The sequence below is a fragment of the Photinus pyralis genome, unplaced genomic scaffold, assembly GCF_008802855.1.
Source record: "Photinus pyralis isolate 1611_PpyrPB1 unplaced genomic scaffold, Ppyr1.3 Ppyr1.4_unclustered_Scaffold5924, whole genome shotgun sequence".
NCBI classification, from domain to species: domain Eukaryota; kingdom Metazoa; phylum Arthropoda; class Insecta; order Coleoptera; family Lampyridae; genus Photinus; species Photinus pyralis.
The window spans coordinates 1-22,609 of NW_022171865.1; the positions used below are offsets into that span (position 1 = coordinate 1).

General features: G+C 36.6%; 1 protein-coding gene across 1 annotated transcript; it reads left to right on the forward strand.

Annotated features, from left to right (window-relative positions):
- Positions 1–15,401: 15,401 nt before the first annotated feature.
- LOC116182565 lies at positions 15,402–17,556 on the forward strand. Its single transcript, XM_031503097.1, has 3 exons — positions 15,402–15,422; positions 16,415–16,723; positions 16,779–17,556. Exons 1-3 carry the CDS (start codon positions 15,402–15,404, stop codon positions 17,472–17,474), a joined length of 1,026 nt encoding a protein of 341 aa, XP_031358957.1. The 3' UTR covers positions 17,475–17,556.
- The last annotated feature ends 5,053 nt before the right edge of the window (positions 17,557–22,609 follow it).

The following is a 22,609-nucleotide window of genomic DNA, read 5'->3' on the forward strand; positions in this document are numbered from 1 at the left end:
CCCTCACTGTCCATTCACCGACACTTAAAGTATTTAAGAACATTTTTTTACACACTTTATATTTTACGTCGTCTTTTTTCAAGTAATAATTGAAACTATTTTTCCTTCTTGATTCGTGGTCATTTTTTCTATGCCTCTGCCGTTTAGTGTCGTCAACACTCATAAGCATCGCAACAAAAACTTTCTTTGCACTTTTTTCAAGTTTCCAGAAGCGGTTAAATATTTTCAGTCTGTCGTCTTCCGAAAAAATTGTACAAAAAAACGATGACTTAGATTTCATACCTTTGGTAGAAATTTGGCAATTACAACGCTCTTGTAGATTTTTTTTGGTTTGGATATCTTGTAATTCCATTTATTTTCAATTTTTTTCTTTCCATAGTATTCTAAGCCCTTTTGTCGTTTTATTTTATTATCATTATCAAACCATTCATTTTGATTCACGTGCCTAGTTTTCCTTCTTTTCCGTTTTTCCTCATTTGGCTGTTTTTCCCTACTGACAGATGGGGTGTCTTCCTTTTCATCAATAGCATCTGTAGGCGTGGATTTAGATGAACTTTCTGATAACTCGTCTGATGACTCTCCTGTCAAGTAATCAGGATCTGTGGTTTCCGCGACGGAAGGTCCAGGGTGTGAATGTTGTTCAATTTCTACTCCTTCATTTAAGGAGGAGATTTCCAACGGCTCATTGATAGCTTCTAAGAAGTTACTATCAATTGAAATATTCTGCACATTTTCTGGCAAAAGATTTGTGATTTCAGACAATTCAGGTTCAGTTACTTCAGTATCATGCGTAAGGTCCAAATCAAAAACGTTATTAGGAGTAGTATAGACTGGTTGGTTGGTGGCGATTTCAGTTACGTTACTTGGAGCTAGGAAAATAATGTCCTCTTGTAAGGCCAATTGCAGAATCTTTTTGCTGCGCGACATCTGCAAAAATTTCCATTTGTACACTCACATAATTCTTTAGTATAAACTGTATAAACGCCTTTAAAACAGGAAGTATGTATGATGAAAACATTGTTTACATTTAGGTACATAATATTCTCACAATACTCGAAAAATGTTACTGGTCCTATTGGTTCTTATTTTGACTGCTGATCATCCTAAAGATACTATTCACTCGTTCCATACATTTTTAAATTGAAATTAAACGACACCAACGTCTCGTGAGTCATCAAAAGTATTCCATATAACTGGCATTCTGAACACATTAACATTTTCCACATAACCATTGCACAAATCCTACATTTATAGTAAAATAATTCAGTATAGATTGCTTACCTCTTAATATTTACTTTAAGCAACGCACATCACTTATTTACTGAAAATGCAGCTGATTACCGTTGACATTCAAAATATGGAGTTACGCGGTTTTCGTGTTGGTGTATGACAAGTATGGAGTTACGAGGTATTCTATTTATTGAATTACAGGAAACATTTTTAAAATAGAAATTTGACGGTTGTACCACATGTTGAATTAATTATTTAGCAACAGATGACGCTTAAATCTCAATTTTGCCCTAAAATGGACTTACGAGGTTTTCGTATGAGGGCGACGATATTTAAAATCCCCGAATTGAGACCAATAGAAACAAACGCTAAACAAATTGTATCCAGTCACATACCGAATATATAATTGGAATTACCCACTGGAAAACAACTGAAGTAAAATCTGATTGCGTTTTTGGTTGAAAATTCACAATAGAAATTCCAACTCATTTATTGGAAAATACCAACAAATTCTGTTCACAATTCAGACCATCAATTTTCAATACAAGTCCAACACAATTGGAATTTCTCATTAAGATTGTAACGCACCGGTTACTATTAGGACCCGTGTGGCGAGTTGTATATAATATTTTTTAAGTTAAGTATAAGTAAAATAATAAGGTTGAACTTGTGGACACCCTGCGTTGCAAGATAATACGCCTCCGCATGAAAGGGCCCATGGACTTTCTGCCACATGTGCAACCGATTGGGTTTCCGGACCAATGTGAATTATTACGGTCAACGGTGATACCATGTGTGGCGGCAAGATCCAAGATGCAGTAACACTCTTTTTCGCCCTTTGTGAACGAGGAAAAAACTTAGAGAGTTCGCTAGTAGCCGTCTTCGGCAGCGCACACCAAAAACCGCGGCAGAATACAGCGGTTTCTGGTTAATTGGAGAGAGTGCGTGATTTTGGCGACGTTTCGTTTTTTGCCTGCCGCGAATTAAAGTGCGCGTGTTGTGGCATTGAAACGAGTGGTTTTGCGATAGTGCGGGTAAAGGTATCTGAGGATACCAGAGAACCATCATCGTCAGCTGAACTCCGAAGAAACTGCGATACACGGCGCCGGCATCAGAAAGGTAGGCCTACCTATTTTGTAAATCTATAGTTGTCAACGGGTCGTGAGTGATTTCGTTCTGACATTGCGGCGGTAGACAGTTCTTGTGTCTGTTTGTTATTAAGAGTATCCACAATTAAAGTGTACTTATTGTAGCGTTAGGTATATTAGTAGTGATATAAATGTTAGTCGAATTAGAGTTGTTTTTAAACATTATTTATTAGCCCACTGGTCCTGAGAAAGAGAGATATCCGCTCGTGCAGAGCTAGTAATCCGGTGCTTTACGGTAGGTACTTTACCACCCAAATAATTAGAGTCGGTTAAAAAAGCGACACACCAATTCAGGGTGTTGCAAGATACAATCGAAGCTAAAAGTGCTTGTACTTGTGTTTGGAAATTTACAATACAATTCTCAAATTTTCTATTGGGAAATCACAATATTTTCTGTTTACAATTAAAACCACCGATTTCCAATTCCATCCGATATAATGGGACTAATCCATTAGGAATCAACTAAAATAATATTGCCATCCATATCGGTTCCAATTAGAACAATACAATCCCATAAAATATAATGAGAATTTTATTGTATACTATTCTTTTCAATAAGACATTTGTAACAGGGTAGGTTTTTCGCGTAAAAACTCCGATGGACAAATAGATCGATATAAAGCGCGTCTAGTTGTAAAAGGATGTTCACAAACAGCAGGAGTTGACTACGGCGAAACATTTAGCCATGTAGCGCGATTTGTTACGTCAGAACCTTATTAAGCATTACAGCGTTGCAAAAACTACACATGCGGCAATTCGACGTTAAAACGGCGTTTTTATACGGAAATCTAGACGAAGAGGTATACATGAAGCAGCCCGAGGGGTATGATGATTACTCAGGTCGCGTGTGCAAATTAAACTGAAGTTTGTATGGATTAAAGCAACCCCCTCGATGTTGGAACAACCGCCTCTTGGATTTTTTCAATAAACTCGGTTTTGTGTAAAGTGTTTCTGATCCGTGTCTGTTTTTAAAATCGCGAGAAAACTAAATATGCGTGATAATTGTATTGTATGTTGACGACGGATTAGTAATCAGGGAGTCTGATGAGATTATGTGTTTAATAAACCAGATAAAAACTGAATTTAAAGTAACAGTAAACAAAGTGGAATGCTTTTTAGGTTTACAGATCCGACAATTTGCCGACGAGTCCATCTTTATGAATCAGTCTGAGTATACAAAGAAGCTGTTGGAAAAATTCAACATATTTGATTGTAACCAATTAGCAACACCGGCAGAGACTAGTCATAAATGTCAGGATCCGCTGAGTGACAAGTGTTCCGAAAATGTACCATTTCGTGAAGCTGTTCGGGGTCTCTTATATTTGGCAACAAGAAGCCGACCAGACATCGCTTATGCTGTAAGTGATGTGTCCCAAGCTGTCACTGACCCAACCCAAGCAAAGTGGATTGCCGTGAAAAGGATATTTCGGGGGTCGCCTCATTATGGTTTCGTGTATAGGGTATGCCTGATCTGCTACTAAAAAATGTGGTAGCAGAACATGCGTTCCTGGTAGTATTTCAGGATTTGGTATTGGAAGACGTGTTTCCAGCAAAGCGCTACCGAAGCCGGCCTGCCGAAAGACAACGCCGTCATGGTTGGATCCTGCAGCACCAATATGAACCATATTAAAACGATAATGCGCAGTGCAACTTGCTATCAAGATAATGCTATAAAGTAATAACCTTCCTACATAGTAATTCCATGCAAGGTCTTGCATGTATACGCAACTGCGTTCTTGGAAAATAGTTTAATTTGTTAAGATTTACAAAAAACATGAATAAAGATTGGCATTAAAATTAAATCAAAATACTAAAAAAACACATCTTGGTTCTCTAACTGTAGTCCTCGTACTTCTGCCCACTACTCGCCCAGAGCGGGTTGCCAGGGTCGGACTCCTACAGCTCGGCCCTTCCTGACTTTGTATTGCCTCAATGCAATCGGCTTCTTGATCATCAGCGGATTCTTCGTTCGTATCATCTTCTTCATAAACCTTCCATGGCTTCAATCTTTCTGGTGGCAATACGGACAGGTATGGTTCTTGCTTCATACGATGTGTTGGTATGTCCGTTATTACGTACCGGTCATTATCGAGAACTTCTTTCACCAAATAAGGTCCAATAAATTTCTTTTCCATTTTTTGACTAATATCGCTTGGTCCTGTTGGTTTAATGGAAACATACTCTCCTTCTGCATACTTCACATGAGGTCTTTTTTTTACCATATTTTAATTTAGCCTTTTCTTGTTCACCTTGAATATTTTTGATAACTTCATTCCGCACATCCTTCCTGTTGTCGATGTAATTTTTCACATCAATGCTGTCTTGTACTACTTCTTCTAACTGTCGATAGGGATTGTTGTTCTTTTTGTAGTTTTAGTTGTACGTTGTAAGGATCCATTTATCGAACGCTGCACTTTCTACAAAACTTCGTGCCACATGTTTGGCTCCTCGATTTCCTTTAATAGGGTAAAGAAGTATAAGAGTACGCACTTACTGATTGAAGTGAAATAATGTCCTCATTTTTATGTAGATATTGATTTAATATGTCATTTGTAAAAATGAGCGTTTCATAATTTGTTATTAGTCATTACCACACTATATTATTACTTAAATATGAGATAATTAACATTATTTGTAACTCTGTAAACGCGTACTCTTATACATAGCTTTGTATAAGAGTACGCATGACAATGCTAAAGAGTACGCATTTATACCTTTTGAATATAAAAGTGGTATGAACGAGGGGTCAACCACTACGTAAATATGGTGTACAAGTCTGAGTAAATATTATAATTGCGGGTAAATATTTAGTAAATTTGGTAAATATAATAAATGTTTAGTAAATTTTGTAAATATTGGGTAAATATAGTAAATATTGAGTAAATTTTGTAAATTTGGGTAAATATCGTAAATACTGAGTAAATTTTGTAAATATTGGTAAATTTATTAAATACTTGGTAAATGTTAGGTATTAAATTTTGTAAATCTTTGAGTAAATTTTGGATGAAGCGGATAAAAACTTTATATAGCTATTCAAACTGATGTGATATAACACAATTCCCAACCACTGCAACTTTGCCACAGTAAATACGTATTCCTATCACACTAAAGGTCATACCGTCAGAAAGTAAGGTCTTCAATAAGGTGTAAAATAAGGAAATTAGCTGGAAAATTACCACGTAATAGGTTAATAAATGAATTATTCTCAGCTTTACAACAACCAAACAATCCCTCAGATATTATCGATTTATTTTCGTTAACTTATTTTAAATTGTTGTAACTATAAACTCGACAATGGATCTAATAACTTGTGGAAACCAATAACAAATTTAAATAAAAAGTGAAATTGTGATTTACTCTATTCTTTATAAAATTTTCGTTTAAGGTGGCGTTTACATTGAAAAATTTGTTTCCACAATAACTGCCTTCTGGATACAAATTGTTGGTTGAAATAGCATTCATTCAAATATATAATGTTCCGACATTTGCATGATAATTAATTTTAATTGAATCATAAACTATGCACGATAGGATTATGTATGGAATAGCTGATCCTTATCGGATAAGTGGCTGAATTTCATTACATCGCCTTGCTCCCACAATTGAATGACCTGATGTAGCCAACCACTGACGCCAGATTCTTAGGAAGAAAGTAACATGCCAGAGCAGTTGTATCCTTTCTAATATGGTTATATCTTTGTTCAAAAAAGATTTTAGTACATTTCTCATCAGTTTCAAATATAAAATAGTAGCTAAAGTATTTTCCTCCATATCTCTCAACAATTTAGAGACTGCGGGATCGCAAAGCTTCTCTACTGATCTGAAGTTCATCTTGTGCTCTTCGCCGAGGTCACCAGGTGCTAAAAAAATGTTTGTCTGCCAACATTTGTAATTAGTGCTTGTAAGTGATCTGCAGAGACAAAAGACCCATACGCAAACTTACAACGGTTTTCAACAGACGTGTTCTTAACCAAGGCCGCCTTGGTTTGGTCTATGGTGGTTGTTCCATGTGAAGCAGGGTCGACCTACCTTCCATTCCGAGGCACATAGATTCTTGGCAGCCCGTAGGATACGGTCTTTGTTCCTCCTGTTTATATGTCCCCAGTATCTCATCTGGCTCATCTTCAGTCTCCTGGTGATCGTCTTTTCCTCTAGTAATTCCCTTATCTGCTTTCTTGTAAGGTTGCTGTTTTCCATCAGTATCCTGAGTGCCTTTCGCTCCGCCCTTCTCTTCTTGTTAGCGCTGAGGTGTTAACTCCGTACAAGATTGTCGGTGTTATGATCGTGTTGTAAATCATCATTTTCAAGCTGGCCGGTATTTTCTTCTCTCGTATGAAGTTCCGAATTCCATGTGTGATTCTGAATGCGTTGGGTTGGTTGGTGCGCGTGCGTGCGTGTGCGTGTGTGGGTGTCTATATATATATATATAAATATATATATATATATTATATATATATATATATATTATATATATATAATAAATGCCTTTATTGGCCCAATATCTCAATGACGAAACAAACATCAGGTTTACTGCATAATGTGGGTAAACAAGGTGGCAAGTTTCAGGGACTGGCACCATAAGTGCCGCTCCTGGTCTTTCCACTTGAACCAGAATACTATATTCAGAAATTTATAAAGGTTTAAGGTTTGTTACTCTAAAGATAAAAGAAACTTGATTGTGTAATTTTGGCGTTATGGGTGTTGTCAAGCATCCAGGCCGCATTTAGCCATTCAGCGCCCCTAGGCCTACAAACTAAAGAGCGCCCCCTACCTCCGCACTCTTATCGCACCCCATACACGTCCAGTTGTAAATAAATTATTCTTGATATTGTCAAAATTGTATTTGATTTGGATGGTGTATAGAATAACGAAAATATGAACTCCAAAATAGTACACAAACACAATACATTTATGATAGATAATATTCACAAATTCTGACCATTTATTAAAAACCAGAAATAATTACATCCTGGTTCATCATGTAGAAAAAACAAAGTAACAGGTACAACTGGTGCAAGCTATTGCCTCGGAGCAAAGCGCCCCGCTGGACGAGTTCAATTATTCGCTAAAAGGGGAGTATGTTTGCATATGACCTTGGCCGCCGGTGCCCGCAACGTAGCAGGAAGATGGTCTGCATGACCACGAGGATTGCGTTGCGGCCCTATTACGCTTACGAATAAGTCAACGATTACGGACACGATAAGCGACGCTAGCAAATTGAACTTTACCTAAAGCGCATTCTTTCTTTTGTACCCCTTCCAATTTAGCGCCCCCTAACAATTTGCGCCCTAGGCCTGGGCCTAGTTGGCCTAATGGGAAATGCGGTACTGGTCACATCCCATAGGTAATGAAGTTAAATATGCATTATTGCGACATTAATAGATGGTCTCTAGTTTTAGCTTTGAATCGAGTGAAGGAGGCGATGTTTTTAATTGATTGACTCATTGAGTTCCATAATTTGCAGACATTATAAGAAAATGATCTCTCGAATAATGACGTGCGATGTTTGGGAGGGCGAAGGAAAAATTTCCTCCTTACGTTTAAATTATAAATATCCGTACGGTATGATAGGCGTTCTGAAAGATAAGGTGGGGTGTTAAATTTGATTACTTTAAAGTAAAGTAACAAGGCGTGATGATCTCTTCTGTTCGACATATTTAACCAGTTACATTGATGAAGTAAGTGTGAGACTTTATCGTATTTTTTAATTCCATATATTAATCGAAGGCAGTGATTTTGGATTTTTTGAATTCTCTTCTTGTCATAGTAATCTAAACATGGACCGTAAAGTACATCACAGAAATTAAAGTTAGACAGTACCAACGATTCACACAACATAACTTTTAGTCGTCGATTAAGTACATTGCGCTGAGAATAAATTTGCCTTAGAGCTAAAAAGGATTTACTTACAATCTTCGATACGTGCGACTTAAATCTTAGATCAGAATCCAATAACATGCCTAAATTCCTGGCACAAGTAACACACTCTAATGTTCTTCCTCCTAGTTTTATCTTTAGGTTGTCAGCGAGGTACTGACGATCTTTTTTCTTGCTAAAAAGCAGTAATTTGCACTTATTCAAATTAAGTGTTAGGCAGTGTGATTCGGCCTGCTTAATAATGAATTCTAAAGCATTGTTTATGACACTGGCCGATGTGGTCAATTCTGCCATACTAAACGAGTGATAAATTTGAGTATCGTCGGCATACATGTGGACCCTAACCTCCCTGATGTCCTTAAAGTATTGACTTGTGTAAACGCTGAATAGTAAAGGGCCCAAAATTGTTCCTTGCGGTACACCTCTAGATATTGTTATCTCCTCCGACGTGTTATCATTCAACTCCACAATCTGACATCGGTTCGTTAAGTAAGAGTCAAAGAACTGTAACAAATTAAAACTACAACCAACGTAGTGTAGGATCGCTATTAATGTGTCATGGTCTATCATATCGAAAGCCCTGGAGTAATCCAGCAGTATTAGAGCAGTGGCGTGACCCTTATCTAATACGTTAAAAATATCATCAGTGACTGATAAGAGGGCAGTACAGCAGCCATACCCTGGTCTAAAGCCTGACTGCTGTCTTGGTAAGAGATTATAGCAGTTTAAATGCTCAAATAGTTGCTTATATACAGGGAGTCTATAAAAGAACTCCGGGGTTTAAAAAATTAATATTTTTTAAACTATAAAAGATAGCAAAATTTGATCAATTCCTTTGAAACAAGCAGCTCAAAGAGTTTTACTCATACGAATTGGGAATGTTTCTCTCAAGAGTTGGCAGCGCTGCGGAGCGTTGACCATGAAATGACGTAACGGCTGCGGCAGGCAGTCAGTGTCGTCTGGACTAACTATCTAACGGAGCTCACATTGAACTTTACCAAGTTGTTAAAAATCTTGAAAATGTAAGCTTTCTAATCATGTATAAAACATGTATGTACGTTTTTTACTGTATTAAAATATTTTGTCTTAAAACCCCGGAGTTCTTTTATAGATACCCTGTATTATTCTCTCAATCACTTTCGATAATGTTGGCAAAATAGAGATTGGCCGGAGATCAGTCAAAGCTGTAGGATTAGAAACTTTGGGTAGTGGGATTACCTTTGCCTTCTTCCATAAGGTGGGAAATACATTAAATTCAAAGGAGTAGTTTATAATGTGCGTGATATATTTAATAATGTAGGGACAACATAGTAATAAGCAGGATGTTTATTTGATCGACTCCACATGCTTGGGTTTTGATTGAATTTATAATTTCTAACACTTCGTGCTCTGTTGTTTTATGCAAATCTAGTACTTTTTTAACATGTGGATGACGACAACTCATATAGTTTCCAATTACGTCCAGATTTGGTGACGACTTACCTATAGAATTTACCATAAAATTATTGATTTCATTGGCTGTGCCAATTTGCAAAGGAAAGTCCATTTTTCGAGATTGCACAATATTTAAGTTACGCAGTCTTCGCCACAGTTGCCGACTATTACAAGACAATAATGAAGAACTGTTAAGATAGGCGTGCTTTTCCCGCTGAATGGCGGATTGAACATAATTTTTTAATGACTTATAATACTCTTTATGCGCATTACTGTTGGATTTTTGGTATCGCTTAAACGCACGGTCTCTAGTTACCATCATTTGCTTGATGGTGTCCGTAATCCAAGGTAGATTACGCTTGGTGACCCTACTTGTCACAAAAGGTGCATGTCTATCAAACAAATCCGTGACATTATCGACAAGAAATTGAAGTTTTTCATCGACGTTGTGTATTTTATAAATAAAGTTCCACGAAATGTTACAGAGATCATGTGTAAATAAGTCCTTGTTGAAATACTTAAATTGTTGGTAAGTCTTAGTTATCATTGAATCGTTGGATCTGTCCAACTTTAATTTACAAAAAATAAACGAATGATCAGATAAATGGTGGTCAGTAATCGTACCTGAATCAAGAATAATTTCATCCTTATTTGTCAATATAAGATCTATGAGAGTCTCTGAATCGCATATCATCCGTGTCGGTTCAGAAATCAATTGCTTTAGCGCAAAAGACTTCATAAGTTCTGTAAGAGACTGGAACGCTGTGGTAGTGACGTTGTTTAAGTTAATATTAAAATCTCCCAGGCACACAACACCATCGCTACTCGGTAGAACTTCCATTAGTGCATTTTCGAGGGATTCTAAAAATGGATTTACGTCATATCCATGAGGCCTATAGATAACGGCAATTGTCAACTTAAATTTATTTATCTTAATACTTATCCATAATTGCTCGATGTCACGTGATACCGACGGAAATGCCCATTTGTCAACGTGATATGAATTTTTAATATATAATCCTACACCGCCTCCCCTTCCCCTATCAATTCTCATGAAATTGTAACCATTGATCGCCACATTATCTGTCGGGGTCTTTTCAGTCAACCAAGTTTCCGAGATCGCAAAGACATCACAATCAGCAGCTTCTAAGAAATGGACAAAACCTGGAAAATTTGAAATTAATGAACGAACATTTAAATGACCAACCTTAAACGCTTTCATTTTACTAACCATAAGCACTAGCTTTTCTTAATAATACAATAATACAAACAGAAACAAAATAAACAAGTTTCTTTGACAAAACAAAGTGAAATAAAAAAAAGAAAGAAACGCCATACGCAATACGCATCCATCCTGGCCATTAAGAAATTTAAACACAAAATAATCGCACTTTACAGATAAAATTAAATTCAAAACACCAACATTGTTTTTGCTTCCCACCTAACTCAATGCAATTTTACAGATTAGAGGTAGCCGGAGGTAGCTTAATTCTTTATAAAGTTTTTCATTGCAAGTCCAAGTTCCTGTAAATCGTGCACAATTCGTTTCTTGCCATCCGGTAGGAGAACCCATACGTTACCATCTCTCGTCCAGGTAGATTTGTTTCCAACCCCCTTTTTTGCCTCCTGATACAGTTCAGAAGGAGTTTTGGTGAGTGATTCGGTGATTAAATAACGAGACCCCTTTAACTTCTTTTTGTTGATCCACACTGTGTTTCTTTGAATGTATGAAATAAATTTCACTATCACTGGCCTCGGTTTGTTGTTTGAGGTATTCATCCGGCCTAATCTGTGACAGTTATCAAAATCGCTAACGTAGAGGTTATCAAGCCCTAGCTGGTCCTTAAAAAAACCAAGAGCAATGTTGCATATCTCCTCATCCTTCTTTTCTTCTATGCCGTGAATAATTAGACAGTTTTTCCGTGAGTAGGTTTCTTGTGCATCTAATCGACGCTCCATATCTACCAGATCATCTTTCAACGCTGTTATACACTGACAGATATCATTTTGAAATTTTTTGAAATCTGCCATCAATCTTTCCAATGCCGATGTCTTTTGGGGCTGTTGGGACTGGGAATAATTACTCACAACATCTCCTAAGCGACCTTCGTACTCCATCATGGTGCTTTTAAACGTATCCTCCAAGGATTGCAACTTGTTTTTTAAGGAACTCATTATGCCGGATTGTTTAATTAGTTCCGTCGAAAAAGGTTTTTAATTATTTATATTAAACTTTAAAGCATGCACGAAAAATTCCAAAATAGCGCAGTTTATCAACAGATTGAAATGAATACGACCGGTCCGCTTGATAGGTAATTCGTATTCGCACGGCACTTTAGTAAATCGCTTTTTAATGTAACGTCTGCACTAGCTACTTCACTGCAAATATCCGAAACAGATAGGAAACTGTCTTATTTCACACTATGGCAAGATTTATTAATTAACTTTAGCGATTAACTACATGGCTACATCTATTCCTTGTTTCCTTAATTCATCGTCAATAGCGAACATCACTGAAACTTTAGAAAGAGAGGGAAGTTCTACACATTGCTATCTTTGTCTACACGTCTACCAACATGGGCGTGCAATATAATCCTAAAGTTATATTGGTACAATGGTTGTAACTAGACGTTCTATAACCTTACTTCCTTGTTTACTTTTGTCCGTTTCGTTTGTATTGTACCTTTTGCACTCGCTTTTACCCTTATAATCTTAGTTTCTGCTTTTACTTTCACACTTCCGTCGCATTTATACCTTTCTTCCTATTACCTATTCGTATTTTTCGCCTTTACACTTCCAATCATTTATTTTCCAAATACCCTACAAAATCTGTCTTTTTGAAGACAAAACTATCTAGTTCACGTCCATTTCATGTAAGTAGTACCTAAGTGTTTTTATCTAACTTGCTAATTAAATTTGTTTAGATTTGCAATAATGGCTAAATGCTTTTACAAGAATTGTGAAAATACGAAACGATCAAAGAGAGGCTGCAATCTTCGTTATCATCCATTCCCGAAGCCATTTCGTAACATGGTAAAATGCTTAGTTTGGTTAAACAATTGTGGAAACGAGGACTTAAACATACATAATATAACAAAAAATGTGTACGTGTGTGAAAGTCATTTTCAAAAAGGTTTTGCTGATCCGGTACCGTATTATTTAACAATTCCCATGGAATTGGCTAGGAAGCATAGAAGTTTCGAAGTAGCGGAATATGTAGAAGTGGCAAATGTTGAAGAACAATCTCGAGAACAACAGCCTTCTTTACACGATGACCACCCATACAACAAGGCTGTACCTTCTACGTCACACGTTGATTATACTGAAGCGACTCTTAAGCAAGAACCTACTAATAACTTCATACAGGACTTTTTCCTGTATGCCTCCCTTTCGAAAAGTAAACATTTCAGTTTGTTTACTGGATTGAGCGTGAAGGCTTTTGAAATTTTATATAAATTGCTGGATGAAGAAGTAATGCCTTCACTGAAGTACACATACAAAGTGAGAACTCCAATTAGAAAAAGAAAACTCATGATGTTATCAGATAGAGATAAGTTATGCTTAACACTTATTCGTCTACGAAGAGGTTACACTATTAAAGAACTTTCAATATTTTATAAATTGAGTGAAACTTATGTGTCAGTCATATTTTACACTTGGGTGCGGTTTATTTACCTTCAAACATGTTGTTTTCGTAACGATTTGATAAAGGGATCCCGTCAAACAGAAAGACATTATATGCCAGCTGTATTCCGAACATTTGAAGACAAAGTTACAATAATTTTAGATGCCACAGAAGTTTATAACCAAACTACGCAACTGCATGAATACGAAAACCTCGGATTTTGACGTCACTTTCGGTAACCGGAAGTAGGAAGTAGTCGTGTAATATATCGCTGTAAAGGTATTTTTAAGAGCTATAACAAAGATCAGAAATGTTTCCATAAAAACTCATAGTTCCTGCAGAATAAGGCACTCCCCATATTAAGTAAGGCCGTTGAGTAAAAATAGTAAAGAGACGCAACTGTATATAAAATTGCGATACCCTTAGACCTCTTTCTTTCTCTAAGGCGACACCTATATATCTATCTCACTTGCCGTAGTTTACCGTGCTGCGCTGACTACAAACAATTTTACGGTTAGTGCTGCCATCGTATTTTAATTTTGGACTTAATACGATTACGAAAGTGTGACGTCATTCACGTCTTGTCCCGACCCCAAACAGCTGATGGGAGTTTGTTTCTTCACTAATTTTTTCCTTCCCACCTGAATTTCCTCGCTGATCTTTTACTGTAGCGGTGCGTTTTTTTGTTAGTGCCGTATTAATCCTTTTTGTGGATATTCCATAGGTTTTTATGTAGGTGTCACGACAAACTTCCATTTCTCCAAGTGTATACATTCTGGTGTATGATTTGCCAGGTCCTTCCTTAGCCCGTTTTCTTTTAACTGGTGCTTCTTTTACTGTTGCTCCAATGTAACTGGTCTGCAAGTCATACGAAGCTAAATCCCAAAACCTTTTAAACAACGATTCTTTTTCCTGTGCAGTTAATTTTTGACCACAATCTTTTATACATTTGCACTTGTAATTAACGAAACGTTTAGCTTCTTTTAAATCTCCCTTGACAGTATAGTGAGTTTTATTTGAGTCTTTTTCTGGTTGCGAAAGTTTGTCCTGGATATTTAGTGTGCCTTCCTTTCCTAGGTCGTCCCTTCCAAAGTTATCGCTCCTCCTTTAACTTTTCTCTTCGTTCAAGTTCTTTTTCATTGAGTAATACTAACTCACTTTCATTTTCCTTTGAACTACTATCACTACTATCTTCCTCTGGTTCATAATCACGATCTTTAACACTATCATCTGAATATTCATCGAAGCTGACAGCATTATCAACATCAAATGCAGCTAAGTCGCCGGAATCTGAAGGATGTGAGGTTTGAATGGTTGGAACTTCCTCAACAATTACTTTTAGATTTGTGTTGAAAGGATTGTTCATTTCCACATCACTGACCATTTCTGAAATAGTTGTGATACGTCATGTTTTTAATAAGTATTAACAAATTAATGATGGAATCTAAAATACATTATAACTAAATGCGTATTTTTACCTGATATACTCGGGTTGAGAGGCTGATTAATTTCTTTAAGTGGATTTTTTAAAACTAATATTTGGTTTACTATTATTTTGGGATTTTCTTTAGTAGTTGCTGATTGTTTATAATGTTGATCTGTATATTCAAGCTCTTCATATGATTCCTAAAATCATGAAAAAATGTAGTGAAACAATAGCGTTAAAACTAATATTTAAAACGAACCAAGCGCCATACATGGTGCTTGGTCCCCTTTATAAGTATAGTATTTTTGTTTAAGAGAAAGCAGAACAATATGCTGGGTGTCGAAAAGTAAAAAAATTTTACAACAATTAAAAGGTATTAAGTAACTTTGTACGTTAACAGTGCACACTTATTACAAAACGGAATAACGCAGAAAATTATAACCTAAAAAGTAATGTACTCGTACATACCTTACTGCAATCTCCCAATTTTAATTTTTTTGACTCTTTGCTACACTCAGTAATTGCTAACGCCGTCTGTAGTATCTTTTTCGACCTTTCACTCATTTTTAAAAGTAATAAAAACTTAATTTCCACACAATTTTTAAAGTCTATTTAAATATGTATGAAACACTTAGACCCAACTGCTAATTGCAAATAAAATATGGTGAAGGACATGGCCTGGGTATGTGAATTGCAGAGTAAAGGAGCCTGTTTGAGGTTGTGATGAGACACGATTTGAGACTGTCAACCTTTAAATTAACAAACGTCAATTAATATTAATCTAGAAATGCCAACAAGACAAACTTATTCTTATTCCTGGATAGTAAATAATGAAGAGTATTTAAACCTTCCCCTACTACTTGGTTGCTATAGAAGCTGCTCCTGTGGTGGTGGTGTTTACACGGCTTTAGTTTACCCTGAGATTCACATGCCCACGACTTCAGAACTCGCTATCGGTGACCACTTATTTTGTATTGACGGCATAGGTCTAATAGCAGTCCATGTACTGTATGGTCTAAGATGAAACATCACGACTACGAGCAACAGTATTGTCACTTTGGCACGAGCAATTATTACAATGATAAAATGCTGTAGAGGTTTTTTCACTTATAATTGCACAAGAGGTTTGTATTTTACCGAGTAAATTTGGGTCGTTTTGGTAATGAAAATCTGTTGCCTAGCAATTACACGAGAAAAATTGTCGACTAATAAAAATGCGAACCCGAAGGGTCCAGATGAAGCATAATAGCACAACGGCATCTTCCAATTATGCAGCACGAATTAGAAACATCAAAGCTGTGTCCGCAAACGTTCCATTTCTTCCCAAATGCGCTAAACCTTCATATCCCCCAATAATATCTTGCGACTCATTATATCGTAATAGACCATTTCCATCTACGCCATTGTTACGTCACATTACACGCCTACCACAGCTGATTGGGGTCTATTGGTACACGTGTTCTTATGCCGGTATTTCGATTTTTCCCGTTTTTTCTGAAAACAGTGTGTGTATTTGGACGACTTCTATCGTGGTGGTAATCAAAAATACGTGCATTGTTGGCGTATACATAAATTACTACCGAAAAGGATCAAAATAGTGTAATTTTACGATCTGGTACGTATATAACCTCCATTGCTCGACGCGGATTTTTGTATTCAGTTTTTCAGTTTCAGAAAACGATGTTCGCAAAACTTAGCGATTATGCGCGACAGTTAGGAGAAGCAAATAAGAAGTATTTGGACAAAATAGCAGTTCTGAAAGGCACGGATCCATATTCGTTGTCGGTCAAGACATTTATTCTGGCATTGGATAGTTTGCCAAAAATAACAACAGAGGCTATTACAGACTTTCTCATTTTTCGCATAAGTTCAGAGAGTCAAAAAGATATCCGAGCATACAAGTCGTTGGATGCGTTTGCACGCAAATGGGTTGAAGATATCAAAGCCCAAGAAATCAGGGACTGCTTATGTATAATTGGAAAAGTAAGATGAACAAATGTGATTAGTACTTAAGTATTAATTTTAACACACACTGTAGGTGATGCATTCACAAAAGGTTAATGAACCTAGCCTGAATGTTTGGATAACGTTGTTCAAAAGTGGACAAATTTTAAACTGCCACTGCATGTGTGTGGCAGGGCTTGAAGAGGCATGCACTCATGCTGCTGCAATCTTATTTGCATTAGAATATGCAGGTAAACAAGAACAGTCTGTAACGGACGTACTGGCATATTGGATAGGACCAAAAACAAAGAAACAGTTTCATAAAAAAATAGTTGACACAACATTCCAATTGCCACAACGAGTACTGCAATCTGGCGACAAAGACATACTGCCAGTTGCAATGGGTGCTGTACCAGAAATGGCCGATACCGAAGATGAAGAATTTTTGAAATTGTATCGAGAAGACGGTGGCTCGTGCGTTTTACATACATACTTCAAAGAATCGGTCGCAAGTCGTTGGCCTGACTTATCTCAATTGTTCGAAGAACAATTTGTAAACAAAACTTTAGAAGAACTCCTGGCTGTTGGGGAAGGGTTATGTTTAGACATAACAGACGAAACCCTGATAAACATTGAAGAAGCCACACGAAACCAAGCAAAGTGCAATCTATGGTTCGCATTGCGAGCAGGACGGGTTACAGCGTCGAATTTTCGTGCTGTATGTGCAACGCGTGTACAAAAACCATCTATATCCTTATTAGGGGAAACCGGTCAAATACCGCGCACTTAAGAAATTTTGCTTGTAAAAAAGTTGGGTTAAAGATTTTTTAAACGCGCTTTTGTCTACTGGTATGTACATGCGTAAGGTATCTCATGATTACCTCACAGAAAGTTTAACTAACACCTAATTTTATGTAAAGTGGGTAATACCGCGCATTTAGTGGGGAAATGGCGCGCAGTTTATAAATATCATTTAGCTTGCATAACTAGGGTTGATTTTCTTTGTTGTTAAATAAAACAGTGGTATACATTAATTTGTTTAATTTAAACTTATAAACGGTAATAAAGAACGATAACATAAACGATAAAATGTATTTTTTATTAAATTATTGTTTTTTTAACTTTTTATTGCTGGAAAGGCACAGGTCGCACGTATATTCCGCAGCCGTGTCCCATCCACTACATTCGGCGTGTGACCAGTTTTGCACATAGAACGCATCGGTACCACATTTCTTGGTTTTTTCCGAATTCTCCACAGACAATGCACACATCCGTATTCAAAGGATCGACATCATCGTCTTCATTATCGTCACATAACTTCTCATCAAAACTACTAGCGTTGCTACTTGAGTCATCACCTAAATGCAAATTTCTGACATGTCTGGGTTTTTGGATTTTCTTATTAACAGATAATTTTCTTTTTTTTTATTGCTTAACTTTTTCTGACTTACTTTTTACTCTTGCCTGTTCTTCCTTTTGGATCTTTTTTTCTTTAGCCGCTTCGAGCTGTTCCTTTAGAGGAGTAGACGTCAAAATTTCGGAATGCTTTTTTGTTCGTTTCTGGGCAGACGTTTTAAAAACTGATATTGGAATGGGTGAAAGTATTTCCAACTGCTTACGAAGTGGAGAATTCTTAGTAACGACAGGAGCCAAATTTTCTAGCTGCTTGAGTGGGGAGTCCCTATTAACAACACAATCTCTTGACGGTCCTGGTTTAGGTTCAAGGTTGTCGCAGTCTCTCGATGGTCTTGGTTAGGGATGGGCGATAACTGTTTTCACCTATCGATAAGTATCGGGTACTTACCTATCGATATATTTTACTTATCGATATGCCGATAATTATCGAAATATCGATGGTTATCGATGAAATAGCGATAACTATCGATATGTCGATAGTTATCGATATATCGATAGTTATCGATATATCGATAGTTATCGATATGTCGATAGTTATCGATATGTCGATAGTTATCGATATAACGATAGTTATCGATATTTCGATAGTTATCGATATTTCCATAGTTATCGATATATCGATAGTTATCGATATATCGATAGTTATCGATATATGATTACTATCGATAGGTATCGATATATCGATAGTTATCGATATATCGATATGTCGATAGTTATCGATATGTCGATAGTTATCGCTAGGGATGGGCGATAACTGTTTTCACCTATCGATATAAGTATCGGGTACTTATAAATCGATATATTTTACTTATCGATATGCCGATAATTATCGAAATATCGATGGTTATCGATACACCGATAACTATCGAAAGATCGATAACTGCCGCTATATCGATAAGTTTCGGTATATCGATAGTTCTCGTTATGGCGATAGTTTTTAATATATAGGTATCGATATAATATTACCGATAATTTTTTTGAAAGCGTGTCTAAAAAGTGCATGAGTTTACTTTTATATTTTGGCGAAAGAGCCCGACAAGACAAGAGGGCTCTTTTAACAAAATATGAAAATAACCCAATGCAGTTCTTGCAACTTTAATGGACTTACCATATTAAATGTGCAATTATCGCAGGGCTCTTTAGCTTTCTACAATGCAATTACCGCTGTAATTAAGCGGTAATTGCACGCCTCATTTGAGAGAAATATTCGACGTATCGATAGTTATCGACAGGGATAGTTATCTTATCGAGTTTTATTAATAAAATCCATTTTCCGGTTTATTCTCGTGTAAAGTGACTATTAATAGTTACCTACTCGACGTTTCTTTGCTACCTTTATCAAGAGTTTTTTGTTAGATTTCGTAAATGTCAATCAATTGAAACTGTATATCTAAATTTGAAGTGTTCTTAGCTTTTTCTGTTTTTTTGTGACTGGTCCTCTGTAACCATCAATCAGGTACCGATACATAGGCCATGATTACACGCTTTGATTGTCTTCTTTATTTTATCTAAAGAGTAGCCATTTTGATGCAACATTTTGTTCAAGTTTTTGAAGTGCTTCTTTTTTTGAGCAATCGTCAGTAAGACGAAAAGATCTATTTTCTAAAGATTATATTACTGCGTTTATTTGGCATGGATGATGATGTGACGTAGCGCTTCTCTTGAGAAAGGGAGCAAAGTTAAGTTTCCGAAACGTCGAGCAACTAAAAATAGTAAATTTACACGAGAGTAAACCCGAAAATGGATTTTATTAATAAAAATAGTAGCGCTCGTTGAAATCTCAACAATAACATAATTTTATCGTACCAATAGTTATCGATATATCGATAGTTATCGACATATCGATATATCGATAGTTATCGACATATCGATATATCAATAGTTATCGACATATCGATATATCGATAGATATCGACATATCGATAGATATCGACATATCGATAGATATCGACATATCGATATATCAATAGTTATCGACATATCGATATATCGATAGTTATCGACATATCGATAGTTATCGACATATCGATAGGTATCGATACTTATCGATAAGTATAGATATATCGATAGTTATCGATATATCGATATATCGATTTTTTTAGCTCTACCTATTGTTATTCGATATATCGATAACTATCGATACCTATCGATATATCGAAAAAAATTCCCATGCCTAGTCTTGGTTGAGGTCTGCGAGTGTCTTTAGTTTTTTCTTTTTCAATCTTAGAATTTTTTTGGACTATTTGCTTCCTTTGTGTCGTTTCTTCCGTCTCATCGTCTAAATTCACTTGCGAATGGTCAAGCACTATGTCGTTTTCGGGATTTGGGCCGAAATCATCTTCGGAAAATTTTTCTGGATTTATTGGCCAAATACCAGCAGCTTAAAAGCCAGAAATTCCTTTGTCCATCGTAGCAACTTTTATGTATGCCTTGTTAAAGATGGATGCCAAGTCGTAATGCGTCATTTTTTCAAAGGCTTTGGTTCTTATGTGTAAGTCACATTCCCGATTAAATGCATTTTTCAAAGGGTCATACAAAGTCAGATCGAGTGGTTACATGCGGTGGGACGTGTGGGGTGGAATGGACAGCATTACAATTCCATGATCTTTGCAGTAATTATAAACTACCAGTGAAATGTGGCTTGAATGATTGTCGAGTATCAAAAGCACGGGGTCTTCTAGGCTCGCTTTGATATGACTATTAAAATGTTTTGTCCATTCCAAGAAAAGCCCTTCATTAATCCAGCCATTTTTTGAACAGTGATAAACTGCTCCAGGAGGACCATTTTTTTGCAAATGTGGATTCATCCTTTGTCTCGGGAAAATAAACATCGGTGGGATATATTGACCCAAAGTACTCATGGCACAAACAACCGTTACAGTTTTTCACCGTTCCCAGGATATCGCAGATCCTACTTGTTTTTGTCCCTTGGGTGCAAAAATCTTAGCTGGCTTTTGAACGGTCGAAATCCCCCGGTCTCGTCGACGTTGAAGATTCGACTTTCTAGAAATTTATATTTGTCCATAACTGATATCAGATTTTGGAAAAAGCGATCCACTTCAATTTTGTTAAATGCAGAGATACGATTTAAGCTAGTACCTTCCGGTTGCCTAAGGCTAATAGTAGTGTTGCGCCTTTAAAAAAGAGTTAGCCAATCTTCGCCAGCCAATTTCTTTTCGGAATCGAAAGGGTGCTTAATATTGTTTTCTTCGGCGAAACTGTAAGCTAGTCGGCGCAGTTCAATCGGAGTAATCCCAAAGAAAACTTTTGCCAATTTTTGGACGTGTGTTGATAAAGCTTCTTCTTGGGCTTTGTTGAATACAGGATTTCTTCCCAATTTTGCTGCATCCGAATTGTTAGACTTTAGTCGGTCACGTAAAGTAGACTCAGGAATCCCAAAGGCTCTTCCTACTTCCCGAATAGCTCGTCCATCTCTTATAGCATCAATTGCTGCCCGCAACTGTTCTGGAGACCAGTTGCACTTTTGCGACTTTCGTTTATATTTTCTAGTCATGTTATCTAAAAAAAAATACAGATTATTAACTTAACATAATAAGTAATATGGGGCAATACCGCGCCCACACGTTATTGCCCCGGAACTATCGCGCGGCATTCCCCCAAACGACATGGCGCCATTTCGCCCCGACCCACACAAAAAGTAAAAACTTTGGAGGGTTATAAATAAAGGAAAATAAGGCTGTTAATATACAAAAGCGTATAAGACAACAACTGTACACATAAAAGATATACAAAACTTTGGCCACTTACCTAAATTTTCGTAAGGCGGCGGTTACATTGGATAAGAATTCGTACGAAAATTTGTTCGTACGAATTCGTAAGAAATCGTCGGAAGTAAAGAAATGAGTATATTGGCATGTTTGTGGTTATATTGCTTACGATCATTTGTTAAGAATTTGTACGAATTCGTACGTGTTTTAAATACGACCAAAATATTTTGTTTTTTCATAGTTGTTCGTACGACTAGCTTGCGTTTTGTTGTGTTTTAATTGAATTGAGAACATGGATTGCGAAATACTAATAGCTTTGGTGCACGAACGAAGATCCCTATGGGATCAAAAAAGCAAACAGTATCACAACAGAGAGTTAAACAAGAAATTATGGAAAGAAATAGCAGGTCAAATGAAACTAGGAGGTAGGTATATTCATTTTAATTTTATTCATTTTAATAATTTTATGGTATACAATATGATGTTGCATTTCTGTTTTAACACAAAATAACTAAGTATCGCATATTCCTAAATATTTTCAATGATTATTGAAATATTGCATAAATTGGTTTCTAATGTCGTAGGCAGTAGTAGTAGCCCTGTTAAAATTTCGTGTTCCAACGTTTCTATCGCATATTCTTTGGAGGTTTAAGGATCTCGCTCATTATACCAACACAACACAACACGTCGCCGGCCAGCGCTGGCCGACGACGATTCGGCTTGCGCTCATATAATGACGGCTAACGACACTTTTCAACGTTAAAAACAAACTACTGATGTA

What these genes read in the sequence shown, in the direction of transcription:
- LOC116182565 (XM_031503097.1), top strand. Translation starts at nt 15,402, where the DNA reads ATGGTGAAGGACATGGCCTGG. An exon ending in TGGTGAAGGACATGGCCTGG is followed by an intron (nt 15,423 to 16,414) that starts GTATGTGAATTG and finishes TTTCAGTTTCAG; the next exon opens with AAAACGATGTTCGCAAAACT. An exon ending in GCTTATGTATAATTGGAAAA is followed by an intron (nt 16,724 to 16,778) that starts GTAAGATGAACA and finishes CACACACTGTAG; the next exon opens with GTGATGCATTCACAAAAGGT.